We start from the raw sequence: 14,759 nt of genomic DNA on the forward strand, positions 1-14,759 counted from the left end.
GTAACGAGCACAAAGCCAAACATTACCCACAGGAAATACATCAGACAGGTTGATTTCTTTTAAGAAACTGATGACTCAAAAGTGCTCACACAGCTGAAGTGTTTAAATCAATTTCAAAGTGAAATGGATTTGTGGATGGAGTACTTGCATAATCTATGCTTTCCATCATGCAGCTCTCCCTTTTAGCAAATTCATAGAATACATACAGTAGACCCAGTGTGACAATTTAGAATTTATCTGTACATATCAGATTCCTGATAGGAGTATGACATACATGAAACACCACAATGCTGAATGACTCTCACCACATACACATGTATATAGACACACTGAGATGGACTGAGTTGAATCACCACTTCTATACCAGGACTAACGATCAGGTACTTAAATGAAACTTGTGCAGAACACCATTTTGTCTTTCATTCATGTTTGCATGTCAGAAAAAAAAAAAAAAAAAAAAAAAGAGGAAGTTCAGGAAAGACAAGCTAGCAGTACCAGGCTCCACAGCATAAAACAAGGACTGTTTAAAAAACAGAGGAAGAAAGCCATGAACGAGCTGCCCATCTCAATGCACCCTAATATCCATCCCTGCAAAGACCTAGGAGATGCAAGATAGACTGGCAAGTATTGTACTGTCCATTGATAAGCTGTTAATTGCTACGTGCAGACTTTACATAAGACACTGCTTACATCTAACATATGCCTGATGTTGACATACTCTCCTCCAGTAAATATAGGATATATCTAACTTTAAACCTTTATTAGCAAGTCAGTGCACAAGTCTGATCTCTGCACCCCACAAACCCATTTGGAAGCCCGATGAAAGGCAGCAATTACAGTTCAAACAGACTCTTAAAGCTTTGAAACCTACAGGTGAACCTCCTGACAGCACTGGTGAGTAACATGTGCCTTAAATAAAGCCTGTGTGGTGATACCCATTTTCAGAAGCTTCTAGCATTATATTGTCTACTGCAGGGTTATTTTACTTCTAATTATTTACAGAAAGCAATCTATTCCCAAAATTTATAATCCGATAGTTGCATCTAAAATCAAAATTGAAGCTGTCAGAAGTGGGATTGAATGAAATGAAACCATTGAATAGTTTGATTTATTGTCTTACATACAGAATGCCATTCACCACAAGAAAACAGCCTTTGAGATAAAAAGCAGGAAACTGGTTTTAAACCTCTGTACACAATTTTGACAAATTATTTGAAGTCTAAAAGCATAGTGATTTTTGTTTGTTTGCTTTTGACTGAAGTTTCAAAAAGTGGTCTTCAGATGCTGACATCTCAAACATGTTTTTAATCAACATTTATTGGAGTACTCAAAATTTCAGACTATGATGTCATTCTTTAAAAAACTGAATATCAGTTGAAGGTAGAAAAGCCAAACAATTGAACGTACAATACTTCTAATTTACAACAGATGGCACTTTATAGCAAGGAATCTATAGTGTCTAATTAAAAGGACTGAAAGAACTGGATAGCTGAGTACGTTGGAGCACACTGAAATGCCAAAATCTGCATATGACAAAACTTAATCCTCAAATTTTAAAGTACAGTTCTACAAAAATGAAAGTACAAACAAGGAATCAAAAGCCAAACAAAAGAGCTCTAAAGAAACATTCCAATTCACAGAAATTAATCACAGATTTTCTTCATAAATGCAGGATATTCCCATCTTCTTTTCTTCAAGTAGAATTTCTAGATAGATTTGGATTTAAAAAGAGCACAGAAAACATGACCAGACTATGGCTACTACTGAATTCATGCTCAGAAAAGAACAGAGAACCCATTCCACTAATATACCTCACTGTGATAAGTGTCTGGTCTGTGTAGACATGAAATAGTGCAGGCTTGTGCAAAATATTACAGGCATTTTGACATCTAAATACAGATACAGGATTTTCAAAGGATGGGTTAAATAAGAAAGCTTGGAAACATTGCTGCCTATGAGTTACAACACAAGTTACACTTTATTATCTCAATGTTATCTGAAGAGAAGGTACTTACTAATGAGATTCACAAAAGGCAAACAGAGAATGACAACATGTAAAGAAGCCCATGAGGAGTTAATAATTATTTTCAGTTAATTAATCATTGGTTTTAGAAAAGAACGTCCAACTCTTTCACTGAGAGGACAAAAGGCAATGGACCCAAGTTGCTAAATGGAAAACACCTACACGTTTTCATTACATAGCTCATTGAGTATTGATAAAGGCTACCCAGATCCTGTTTGCAGAATTTTGATCTATGGAGTTAAGTAAAACTCAGCCCTGAGCAAACTGGCTTCAAGGACAGCTCTGCTTTGAGCAGGATGTTAGACTACATGAACCCAAGTCCCTTCCTGGAACTTGGAGGATTCTCAACTGTCCAGAAGAAAAAGCCGAACAAATGGTGGAGACCAAACACCACATCTCATGCATTAACTTCTGAAAGATCATCCTTCAATGATGCCATCATATGACACAGTCATATTCTCTCAGACTCCCAGAACAATCCTCACCCAGAGAACGTGACCAGCTTTCACCCTATGACGATGACACTTGAAAAGGATACAGGAAGCCTTCTTTCCAATAAAGGGATGAGAACTATGTCTTGGTGTAAATCTTCATTCTGAACTAAACCAAAGAGAATTTTGATTTTAAAGTCACCTACTTTTCAGGTGTGTGATCAGTTAGTGGAAAAGCTTCCCATTTTCTAAGGAACAGCTATGATGCCAGATAAGAAAGGAACATTTGTAAATCTTGTGAGAGTTCGCGAATTAGAACTTAAAATCTAACAGTATTCAGTACTGTTAAAATATTCTACCAGCATGGAGAAGTTTAAGCACTCCAAATTCATTCTCATCACTTAGCCTCTTCCAGGGCTAAGTGGCAAGCAAACAGTACTTGTTAGTCTGATATTTTTCATATGTCTGAGCTGAATCCTTAAGGTGACATGAAAAGGCCAGGCTTCTGTAGGCACACAATTATACCGAGGTTTTACTAAACACTGCCTTCCCCAGAAACTTTGCTTGGAGTGCATAAAACCTTTTGTAAATCTATCCACTGTACCTAACTAGCACTAGAAATTCCAAATGGAATTTGAGCCAGAGAAGTCTGCTAATAAAGCAGCAGATAGAGTTCCCCCTTTAGCAATATGTAAAGGAAAACTGCAAGTATAGGAAAGGGGCTGGCTAGTATTACACCTCCACAGCATCTTGCAGCGTGAGTACCAGGCTAAGAATCACCGTGACAGGTATGTTCTCTTCTGCTCCCAAAGGAAGCATTCTTTCTCCTGATCGCAACACAAAATTCAGGCATACAAGCTTTACATTTAGCAGCCAAGAAAAACAAGACAGTGAAAATCCTGTGGTTACTGCATTTCTGCTGTAAATGGATTCCAAGCCAGATAACTTGTCATGTCAGTCTTAGAGCACTCATGGAAACACAGTTGTAATTTTTGCACAATTTTCCCTTCATTGAAGGGGCAGATTCATCTCTGTTGTGCAGATGAAAAGCTCCATATGCAGATGAACTGAAACACAAGCAGTTGCGCATTTCACATACTTAGAATTAACTAACTGGTCCAGATACTTTACAGTCAATTTCAAGATTGATCAATGCTTTTAGTGTCAAGAAAAGCTTTACTAATCTTACATGTATATTTACAAACTCTGTTCAAAATGAACTTGTTTTCATACACCTTCATCCAACCGTAGTGCTATTGAAAACACAGGTCTCGATCCATTTTGCTAATTGGCGTGAGACTTCCAAATATCTGACTCAGGCTGCTTCCAGTCTTCTCCCATTAGTCTCTTCAGATTCAATTCTTTGAAAAATTCCAAACGATGACTGTAGAGAAAGGAAGAAAAAAAAGTTTTATATTATGCATCTTAAAAGTATCCTCAACAAGTTGAACTGATCTTTTTTTCAATGCTTCCTTGCACAGGAATGTAACCACTACTGTTTCTTGTACTGGAAACAGGACAAAATCCTCAGCTATGAACAAAATTCAGTTTGTGCTGTGGTACTTAAGTGCTCACCTTTAAATTATTTCAACTTATATTGCCTGGAACTCCAGTCAGATCAAGAACAAAATTATATCCTGTTTTATGACTTATCTGCACTCCAGACAAATATTGTTTACTACTCTTGACCAATTCAAGAGTCATATCACAAGGATATCCTCTCCTTACAATAAAAAGGAAGACAGAACAATGTAATAAAGCTAGTCTTACAGGAAAAAAAAATTTACTGTCTCATTTGCTTTTAAACATTATGAATTGCTTTTTGCTAAGAAGCTCTCCTTTAGGCTGCCACACAAAAACAATTCAGATGACAAATAAGCTAATTTCTAATTAATACTTATATTAAAAAATTGCCAAACAGTAAACAGTACATCTGACACTATTAATCATTTAAGTAGGTAAATGAAATTCTCTAAACAGGTAGCATCAATTTGACGTGTAAAGACAAACTAAGAGTGATGAAAACAACCTCTTTACATTAAAGCATCTGCTACCGATGTCTGAAAAAGTCTGGATTTTTCTTTTTTGAAAAGGTACTCTAGAAATAATCCCTTCCTGAAAAGTATCACAAGCGTTCTCCAGTATTGACTAACAAGTTTGCATAAGAACTATAGCAGTCCTCTAGACCTAGCTCCCTTACACAGACTGTCCACAAGTAGCAGCCTGTATAAAGTCATTTCAGCCTCACAGTTAGGAAATGAGCAGGCCCACAGCACAATTTAAATATCAAGATATTCTATTTTTTCTGTTGATACTGGGTATCCTTTTACTATACTTCTCAATTTCGTCTGCCTTTTCAAATTTTCCATAATATGGAGCCATCTGTAGACATGAGGCTGTTTAGAACAGTAGGGGAGAAGCAAAAGAGATTCACTTGAGATGTATCTGGTACAATTAACACTAACTGTCATTTCAGGAGGTGCTGTAGGCAAAGAAAAACCTGAAAAACCCATCTATGATTTAGCCAAGGAAGGTGATAACAGATGTGAATGGTGTCGAATGCATCATTTGCTATGCGCCCAGGGGATAACATAGAAATCAAGCACTAATTACAGCTATCTGGCAGTTCTTTGCACTAAGTACAGTGCCAATGGATGTGGGGCTAAGCAGTATAATTCAAATAGCACTGGCACTCAGTCTGAAAACTAAATTAGGTTTGTTGTACGAGTATTGGAAGAAGAATGCAACTATGTTACAAGAGAACTAATTTTATTCTTACAAATCTGGTTTCTGTCCTTCTTGAAGTTCACATCGAGGCACAGGATGAAGTGCTTCATATTTTCTCTGGTCTCCTGAGCCATGAATTGCAAATGCGTTAAACTTGTTAGTGCACGGTGGAAAATAATTCCAAGGAAGATGAGCTTTACCCTCCCATTTGGTTTCCATTCTGGTCACCTCAAATTCCAAGGGAAGTTCTTCCTATTAAAGGCAGAAAAAAGAGCTAGTTAACTTCTAATCAGCCAACATGCACCTAAAAGTTACTTTCTGTACATTATGAATGCACTTGACCACTTACTTTCCATACTCTTCTTTTGCCAGAAAGCAGCAACAATAAGTGTTGTCCATGACTGTCAAAAATCAGAGTCACAATTTTCTTAAAATGATGCCAAGTTATTAGTGCATATTTCTGCCACAAATTTGTACATCCTCCATATTGAAGTAGTTTCTGCACCCAGAGTTTTCCTCATGCATACATTCCACAAGCATTACAGCCAGAAATGCAGATTAGTATTCACAACTTTTTCCAGCATGCTGTACTTACGGACAAAGTTCAACTTCTAAATACTGTTCAGTTCTGTCATTCAAGAAAAATGCCTCTACAACTTTAAAAAAAAAGACACAGGCTGTCAATGCTTTATATTAGTTACTGATTTTATAGCATCCCAAGACTTTCACATCCCATTAAAACATTCGTTTTCATAATGGCTTTTGGCCTATGCCATTCTAGAAAAAAAAATCTTGTGCATCAGAAAAATGGCAGTTCTACTAAGTAGCATCAGCTCTCAGCACAGTAAGCATAGCACCAGCACAGACATTTCACCCAATATGCTTGCTGCAAACACTGTTAAGACAGAGATCGTGGCCAATCACACTCACAGCAGACACTCACCCTAAGGCACTTAAGGGTCAGAATCTTGTATTTGCTGGTAGCCTGAGGATTCAGAGCACCATACACAGCAGAACACCAAAAAGAGGAACTCAAAGAAAAGCACACAAACCATAATTAAAAAGCCTGCTCAGAAATATTAAGAAAGTAGTAGCTTTCAAAACACTCTGCTCAGTAAATAGCTGATCCTGTGGACAAGGAATTACTTGGTTTCAGATACACCTGAACACTAGGTGTGACTACTGAATCACTTTTTAGGACCATTAGTTAGAACTATAATGGTCTTTCTCACAGTAAAGATATGTTATCATAAAGCTTTAGTTAAAGTTAGAACTAGATATGATTTATTATGCTGTTTTACATTAGCCTACTTGGTATAATAGATATCGAAATGATGCTATTAATTTTCCAGTAGAGCTTAAATCAGATTATTTCAATAATCCGAAAGCAGAGAACTGTTAGAAGCATTAAGTTGCTATATTATTCAAAGCAACAGGTAAAAATGAAAGTATTGACAGGAAAGAAGAGAGAAAACAGCATTCCTGTAGGAATATTTCCCATTCTATTTGGGTGCAATTTTCAATAATATTATGAGCTCTACTTTCTTTGTTTCATACCTTCCTGTTCCTGAAATTGACTTTGGAAAAGTAAGCAATTAATAGACGAATGTTTTACCTATTGTTCTCTACTACTTAAAGAGAAAGTAGAACCTATATTTAGCATTTCAAATCTATTTACATACTGCAAATGTATATTTATATATGTATATAATGTATTTTTATATTTATGTACACGTAAGGTATATTTATATATACATCTCATAAAATTATTTTAATACTAAAATATGTCAAGCCTTAATTGTTCCACAAGTTATATCAGTAACCCAAAAGCCAAGTTTGAACATCCATACTACTGACATCAGGAAAAGTAAACCTCACTATTCTTGATACCCATCCTGTTTGCTGTAGTCCGTTTCCTTTATGTCCACCAAGTGACATAAACGTAACATTTTCTTCTTTTCCTAGTCATCTATATTGTTGCACTACTATAAAAACAGCCTTACTGTCAACAGTGTTTGTCATGAAAATAATTCACCACCTAGATAGAGAGCATCCCTCTTAATACATTTGGGGGTAGTTTATGGCTAGATACAGCATGACATTTACAGTTACTTAAGGAACTTCCTTAAGGGAGGATGAAGGTTACAAGGAAGTTCTTCACCAGCATTCTTTCCCAGAGCCCTCAAGATAAAACAGGAAGGAATTTTACTTTACATTTCCTATCTGGAACTTTAAAAACAGTACCGTGATCAAAGAAACTGAACTGAATTAGTAGATGCCACACATTCAACACTTCAAATTAGATCAGTTTTTAAAAACAGCCATCAGAGAAGCTTAAACAACAGCCAGGCATATTAAATACAGATGAACATCAGCATGTACACAAATCAGATAATTGCAGCAAAACAGTTACACTTACCCTCATAGTCCCACAAGTTTCTGAAGGGCTTCCCTGGTTCTCCAAGTGGTGCTGGAGGATCATTAAAGAAGGGAGCATTGACTACCATTAGCAGCCCTCTGTCATATGACTTCAGCCCAATTGTTACTGGCTTGTGGCTCACAGGTAAATCATCCCACGTGTGTTCAATTGTGAATTCCATTTTAATATTCTGCATTAGACAAATGAGAAAGGAAGTTTCCATTAAAGAGCCCAGATACCATTTCAGCACCAACTGTACTGGCCCCTTGGCTAAAAAAAATAAAAATAAAAACTTGCAAGTTAAGCATAAATGAAGCAGGACCAAGAGAAGAGAACTGATTGTTTTCCGTCCTATTTACGAATGAATAAAGATGGTCACTTGAACAAGTCAGTTTTAAAACTATTATTTTACTGAATTCTTCTATACAGCAATTTATGTATGACAAGTCAAAGTCTGTATAGTGTTAGCTAGATTCCTCAACTCAAGGCCCAAACAACTTTAGGGTAGCAAGACAAATCCACGCCTCCTCAAACGTCTCTGTTTGCCTCTTGTACTACAAAAGCAGCTTCCATATGTCAGCTGTGTAACCCAGACTCTCTACAGCTAGAGCTTTTGCCAGCAGCCCTGCCGTTACACAGATCAGCACAGATACAGACTGCTTAGAGAAACTCACCCCCATCCCGACGACTACGTGTACGCACACCCTCCTTAGGGCCACTCAGTTCTAGGACAAGCACGTGGCATCCCCTTGGAGGGCAGACTCCAAAACAGACTGGGGAGGAACTGCTCTTACACTCACCTATAGCCATACTTCTGCAATGCCAGATTATTCTGAAAGGGAGAACCATTTGTGCAGGCAGAAGTTAGAATATTCTGCATGAGCCCTTACCAACATAAGAACAAGTTACAGGCAAAAAAATAATGAAGCTGCATCAGTCATTTTGTCAATAACAAGACAGCTGCATCTGTTACAATCCCCAAATCATGTTTCCAGACAACAGAAGAGCTGAAATAGTTTAGCTTTATAAAGCAGTAACATGAATGCTTTTCATAGGCTTTTATACTTCCATGGTTACAAATGACTTTTAGAAGTTTTGCCAAGCTTAAGACATTTCACTGCCTACCTAAACACCTTCCAAAACCATCAAATATTTATCTAGAGAACAGATAAACAAAGCAGGCATAACTACATGCTGTTAGATGATTTTGTAATTTAAAAAAAAAACAGATTGACAAAAAAAATCTTCAGTGAATCTGAAATGCAAGACAAAAAATCTGCTGCAGTTTTGCTTGGCGGTCATTGAAAACCAGCCAAAGCAAAGGATTTCAAGAAAAACTGCAAGCACATTTTATCAAACAAGATCTGCAGAGCAGCAGAGAACGCTACACTCCAACGTTTCTTCCTTAGAAACAATTGCATGAGTCTCAAGAACAACCTTAATCTACAAGCAAAAGAATAAATGGAGCAGTTTCCAAGAAGTTTATGGCCCCTTATTCTTCTCCTCCACAGTATCAAGAGCTTCCTCACATTTCCACAAGAGTTCCACAACAGAACCCACTGAACTACTTTGAGCACTACTTTAACTATGGTGTCTGAAAGGAAAATTAGACACAACAGATGTAGCACCATACTATTTGTACATGTAGGACAGACAGATGACTTTACTATAAAAAATAAAAATAACTCCTGCAGTGACAGTTTATTGGGTAGAAACGTACAAATTGTAAGAATGATCCACGTTACCATACACAGACTTAGTGAAGTTGGTTACTAGTACGCTTCTCAATTATAACAAAGATAGCAATACAGCACAATGGTATGGAGCAATGGGGGTGTTTAAAGTAAAGAGGACCTTCAATCTACCTTTAATGCTATACATGCCCAGGAGGCTCAGCCAAACACCAGCACACCATACAGAAGAAGCTCTTAGCCACCTGCAAGTGCTCCCACTGCACGCCCCCAAGCTGCACGCAGCTCGCTGCACCCGGTTCAGGCACTCGCACCTGAGCTCCCCCAGCGCTCCGGGTTCCCTAACTGCCCTGCTGGGCCAAGGAAGCCGTGAAGGAGAGGGCAACTTCCACCAGCCGCCACCCCGTAGCTGGGCACGAGCCTCCCGCAGGAGCCCACCGAGGGGCTGCCCCGCACCCTCAGGCACCTACTGCGACCCTAACGGCCGAGGCTCCCCGGCCAACCGCCCTCCCCTCACGCCAACCGCCGCCGCGCGCGCACCCAACGGCCGCCAACGGCCGCCCCTCAGCGCCTCGCCGGCGCGTGCGCAGCCGTTAGCGCAGCGCCCCGCCCGCTGCAACCGCCGCTTCCTTCGCTACGGGCTCCGGCTGCCGGGGGAACGGCGTCGGTGAGGGGCTCGGGAGCGGGGACTCCGCCGTCTCCGAGGCTGCGGTGACGGCCCTGACCGCCGGCATGGCCGCGGAGCTCGGCGGCGGCGGGGAGCCAGGTGAGGCGGTCGGCCCCGGGGCTGCCCCCGGCCGCTGGAGGGAGGCGGCCCCTGGGAGCCTGGGGCGGTTCTTGTGTGGGGAGGGAAGGAGGGAAGGCTTCAGTCCGTGGGTGTAACAGCAGGAGGGTGTTTTCTGTGGCGTCTGCGGCGAGAAACAACGGTATGAAAACTTTTATGGCTAGCAGAGGACTAACCATTATAAGGATGTAATGAGGGTAATAGCCAGGCACGGGAATTTTTAGGATCGTGCCTCTTTATGTACGAAAATGTTACTCTGCTTAAGCGACACCTGGAAGGCAAAAAAACTGCCTTCTGATGACATGTGTGTTACAGACTGAAAGCTATACCTGTAAGTATGTGTTCTGTATGGTTTGGGTAATTTTAATGGGAGCGTAAAGCGAGTGGATCAGAGCATACTTAGACTGCTGAACACCAAAATAGTGACTGGCAAAAGATGCTTCTGCAGAGTTTATATTTCTAAAAATAGGGAGTTGATGTGTTGTCCCAAGAATGTTGCTCACCCCGCCATTGTAGTCTGTGTGGTGGGGAAATCGGGTAGCGTGAATGGACAGGATCACAGTGCAAGAAGTGCTGTGACCATGCAGCACACAGCTCAAGTTTTCAGTGGATACTGAACTTGTTAGGACAGTTTTGGATGGGCAGAGGTGGAGGGACAACTCGTGATTCAAAGGACCTCAACAGCAGAAAAGCTTTTGTCTGTACCACCAGTAACCTTGCCTCAGAAGCCTCTATATCTCTTGAGTTTTGCTCAAACATTTGTTATACTGTGACGTGAACAAATGGTTTAGGTTCAAAAGTCGTGAATTTCCTTTTTTATGTATTTGATGTGTTTGGGTGTAGTTTCTTATTTTATAATTGTGTGAGTCCAAATGGAGCTTAGACAATATACACCATGAAGTGACAAGAGTTGCCTTTTCTCTCAAGGATACCTCTCAGAAAAAATGCATCCTGCAAAGATGCTGAAAAAATTTTAAGTTATTTTGCATAGCAGTTGAGATACAAGCTATTTGAGGCCTGTTCTAAGTCGGATGTGTTTATTGATGTTCTACTTTTTTCATAGATGATGTCCAACTTCTAAAGTGTTGAATGTGTGTAATACACGGGGATTCTATAAGCACTATTAAATTCAGCTTTATAGCATAAATACTTGTTGCATTGTAGCTGTAACGGAAGTTCTCATAATGAAATGCTGTTCCCTGATACTAATCAGTTATAAATTCAGTTTTGGCTGAATTCATTTTGAAGTATCAGCAGCCAATCTTACATGTGATAGTTATCCATTCCATTCCATATTTTTGTGATAAGCTGCTAGGTACGTCTTTTATCTGAATGAACTTTATGATTACTATTGAAGGTGAATACTTCTGCAATTGGTGTCTAAGGTCTATCCTCCTTTTGCACCTATGTTCGTGTTCTGAGATTGCTTTGGCTGGTGAGGCCAGCTACTCTTCCAGGTCCTGTTTGTTGACATCCCCTTTATAGTCTGTTCTCTTTTTTTTTTTTTTCTGTAGATTCCTGTAGCATATTAGAACCACAAAAAAACATTGCAATGCATATCAAGAATAACAGGCAAGAAATTTTAAGTCAAAACAGTTGTATTGTCTTCCTGAGACCCTTTTTTTTTTTTTTTTTTTCCCCTCTGTCCATTTCAGTTACAAAGGTTTAAATCAGATTCTCATGGTTTGGCCAGATGGAAGAACACTATAAATGAATGGGAAGAGCTGCTGTTTTCCCTTTCCAACCTTTTGCTGATTCTTCCATTTGCAGCCTAAGTAGTCTTTGAAATCCCAGTAGTCAAAGTTAGATTAGTAGAGAAGAGCGATGCCTTAGTTGATGTTTATTTCTAAAAATGCAGATGCTTGCAGTCTGCATGTCTTTCTTGCTTGGCTTTCTTTTGGATATATGTGAGTGCTCAGATTCATGTATCAATGAAGTTCTTGTGACCTAAATTTGTTGAATATTTTTGTCTGTTATTTATGTGAATGCTTTTTTGAACGTTTATGGGTCCAGTTCCCAGCAACAGGTTAATTTTATATCATCCAGCTAATTGAATTGGCTCTGGTGTGATTCCTTGCATTTAGTCCTCATGAATCGTTAAGATGTTGTGTATGTTTATGGCTTTTCTAGGCAAAAAAAATAAAATAATTTCTAGGAGGTCATGATATGAAAGACGTCAAATTAATTATTTCTTGTTAGTCTTTGTATTTTTTTGAACTCCTACTTTCCTGAAAATAAATGCACTAAGTAGAATTTTATAAAGCATATTGTGTGCCTTCAAAGCACTACACCATAAAACATTTCTGACTACCAGTCAGGTTTATCTAGATAAACGTTCATGTTGTATGATCTTCTAACTTCTATTGTATTTTTCAGATCAGAGGCTAAATGTGGCATTTGAACAGTATGAAATGGATGAAATTTTGAGCAGCAATGCTGAGCAGGTATGTGAACTGAGGTATTGTGGTGGTTTTACCACAGGTATAGAAGTAGTTTAAAAAAAAAAAAATCTCAGTTTTAAGATATACGTCTTTGCATACCTAGAACATAGTCCACTTCGGTGTCACTTTGCCTTGAGCCCATTGCACATCTGCAGAGTTGCTTCTAGTTTTCAAAGCAGCAGCAGAATAAAACTGTCATAACAGCTATGAATTTTGCTATTTTTAGTGCATTTTAAAGTTTATCATATGCAGGAGAACACATCCCTGCAAAGACACTTCATTTCTGCAGAGTAGACTTTTTCACTTCTATAGGCTTTTTTGTCTCATGTGAAGATAGCATTTTGTGGTGAGTACCATAAGCCTGTCTGAAAATTTGTGCAGAACTTAGGGCATCAGCACTTTTCTGATGCTGGGATGCATGGAAATGAACTTGGCACTTGCACAGACTTGTAAGGGTTCTTTTAAGAAAGAGCTGATTCCCCATCAGATGTTGTTATGCTTTACATCAGAGCATCTCCAGGAAAAAAAAATCAATTGTATTTTTTTTAAATTGGGCCAGAGTTCAAGGATTTTTTAATGTAAACCTAAAAGCGATTGTATGGGATAATGTATATGCTTTCAGTACAGACAGAATAAACAGCTTTGTGTTGCATATTAAAAAATAAATAAATAATAGCTGCATGCGGTCATGTACAAGTACTAACATAAGATATTCAATTACAGAAAAATGTCTTTGGAGGTGATGGTATATCCGGATCCAGGATAATGGACCAAAGGTAACTGACTCCAAACAAGCGAGAATACTACTTCAAAAAAAAAAAAAATTGCTTTTAAAAGCGTTAATATCCAGTTGGGCCTAGTTTTATGTACGCTTACTTGCTCACAGCTCTGAGGACTTGTAAGGGGAAGTCTGCAAAAGTGTTCCTGTAACAGTTGTGTTTAAATAAATCTTCTGTTTATTCAGAGATTTAAATATGACTTTTCTTGCACAGTTTATAAAATAAAGAACAGGAGATGAGGAATAATCTAATGTAAATTTTAAGACAATAAAGTGCAGGTGAGGTTGCATGAAGTTAGGTAACAGGTGTTAACAGGTGTCTGTTAAACAAGTCAGGTGGGTATTTTTTAAAATGTTTGCTTGAGAAGGTGACTAACAGTGCACAAATAAGCTTTTCTATATGGGCACTAGTAAATTGTTTAATGGTCATTATCCTCTTCATGCTGTTACAAACTACCCTTTATGGTTGAGTTTTAAGGCTTTATCACTAATAAAGTTTTTTTCAGAGAATTACTGTAGTCTACAAAAATACTGGGAAGGAAGGAAGTATGCAAGTAAAACTGCATTTTTTTACATTATCTTATACGTCCTTTACTGCTGTATGTGAAAGCGGTAAGAAAGTCTAGTTTCTAATCTTTGGAGTTTTTTATCTGTGCATGAAATACTAATGCATTACAGCTCATTTACAATATTGTGTATTCTAATTCTCTCATACAGTAAGTCTGTGGTTAATTATCATACTTTAAAAGTAATTAAACTTGTTCTCTTGATGCTGGTGAATGTTGGTCTTGGAAGTAAACTGTTTTGTTCTGTTCTCTAGGTTAAGAATTCTGTAAAACTAGTTGATTATCAAAACGATGTTTCTGCATTTACAAAATGGTTTCTGAGCATGTTTTTCCAATTTGCAGCTTATCACCTCTAATTGTAGAGTATGATAAACACCTGGAAGAGATGAGGGAGCAGCTGCGGATTTATGAGGTATGTATATTGCCAACATTTTGCACTCTTTTAGTGCTTTACTGTATTAATATGTAGGCTACTATTTTTTGTCAGTTGAGGAAAGCATGCCTGCATCATGCTTCACAAAGTCCCAAGATCACAGCCTGTATCAAATGAATTAATAGAACTTTCTATGAAAAAGCTGGGAGGTTGTCCAAATTATGCCATTACTGTGTTTGTGGAAGTGGTGGTGCGAAACACAACATGCGTGTTTTTGTCTCTGGACATTCTGATATGATTGCATGGAATTTTCCTCGGTGACACTGAGACGAGGCAGATATTTCCATCTTTCCCTACAGGTCTGATCTTGGCCGTACAGTCCAGCTCGGTCTTGCAACTAGATGCACTCATACTTCTATGTTCTTAGTTGTTCAAACTCAAATAATTGAAATGTTTGATATCATGGAGAGTGGGGGAGAGGGAACTGTCTCTCTTCCTTTCAAACCGCAAGCAAATGAAACCAGTA

At 38.6% G+C, this 14,759-nt stretch overlaps 2 protein-coding genes across 6 annotated transcripts in view; one reads left to right on the forward strand and one right to left on the reverse strand.

The window, feature by feature from the left end:
- Positions 1–1,092: 1,092 nt before the first annotated feature.
- C4H4orf33 (chromosome 4 C4orf33 homolog) lies at positions 1,093–9,922 on the reverse strand. Of its 2 annotated transcripts, XM_032186764.1 has the most exons (6): positions 9,804–9,922; positions 7,601–7,790; positions 5,777–5,837; positions 5,531–5,582; positions 5,234–5,433; positions 1,093–3,838 (listed from the first exon to the last, which is right to left on the reverse strand). In XM_032186764.1, exons 2-6 carry the CDS (start codon positions 7,779–7,781, stop codon positions 3,739–3,741), a joined length of 594 nt encoding a protein of 197 aa, XP_032042655.1. In that variant the 5' UTR covers positions 7,782–7,790; positions 9,804–9,922; the 3' UTR covers positions 1,093–3,738. The 2 variants fall into 2 exon arrangements, with proteins under 2 accessions (XP_032042655.1, XP_032042654.1); XM_032186763.1 differs by lacking the exon at positions 9,804–9,922 and having other exon boundaries at positions 7,601–7,796.
- A 21-nt stretch (positions 9,923–9,943) lies between these two features.
- SCLT1 (sodium channel and clathrin linker 1) overlaps positions 9,944–14,759 on the forward strand; it is a 43,250-nt gene continuing 38,434 nt past the window's right edge. For 2 of the 4 annotated variants that reach the window (XM_032186759.1, XM_032186761.1), the window contains exons 1-4: positions 9,944–10,057; positions 12,452–12,519; positions 13,240–13,292; positions 14,203–14,272. In XM_032186759.1, the coding sequence (XP_032042650.1) occupies positions 10,024–10,057; positions 12,452–12,519; positions 13,240–13,292; positions 14,203–14,272 (225 nt within the window). In that variant the 5' untranslated portion in view covers positions 9,944–10,023. Of the gene's footprint in view, positions 10,058–10,164; positions 10,218–10,336; positions 10,407–12,451; positions 12,520–13,239; positions 13,293–14,202; positions 14,273–14,759 lie in introns of those variants that run through there. The other 2 variants (XM_032186762.1, XM_032186760.1) reach the window with 2 other exon arrangements.

This window comes from Aythya fuligula, chromosome 4 (genome assembly GCF_009819795.1).
Source record: "Aythya fuligula isolate bAytFul2 chromosome 4, bAytFul2.pri, whole genome shotgun sequence".
In the NCBI taxonomy this organism is placed as follows: Eukaryota; Metazoa; Chordata; class Aves; order Anseriformes; family Anatidae; genus Aythya; species Aythya fuligula.

What these genes read in the sequence shown, in the direction of transcription:
- C4H4orf33 (XM_032186763.1), bottom strand. Translation starts at nt 7,796, where the DNA reads ATGCAGAATATTAAAATGGAATTCACAATTGAACACACGTGGGATGAT. An exon ending in TTAGAAGTTGAACTTTGTCC is followed by an intron (nt 5,583 to 5,776) that starts GTAAGTACAGCA and finishes GATTTTTGACAG; the next exon opens with TCATGGACAACACTTATTGT. An exon ending in GCAAAAGAAGAGTATGGAAA is followed by an intron (nt 5,434 to 5,530) that starts GTAAGTGGTCAA and finishes TGCCTTTAATAG; the next exon opens with GAAGAACTTCCCTTGGAATT.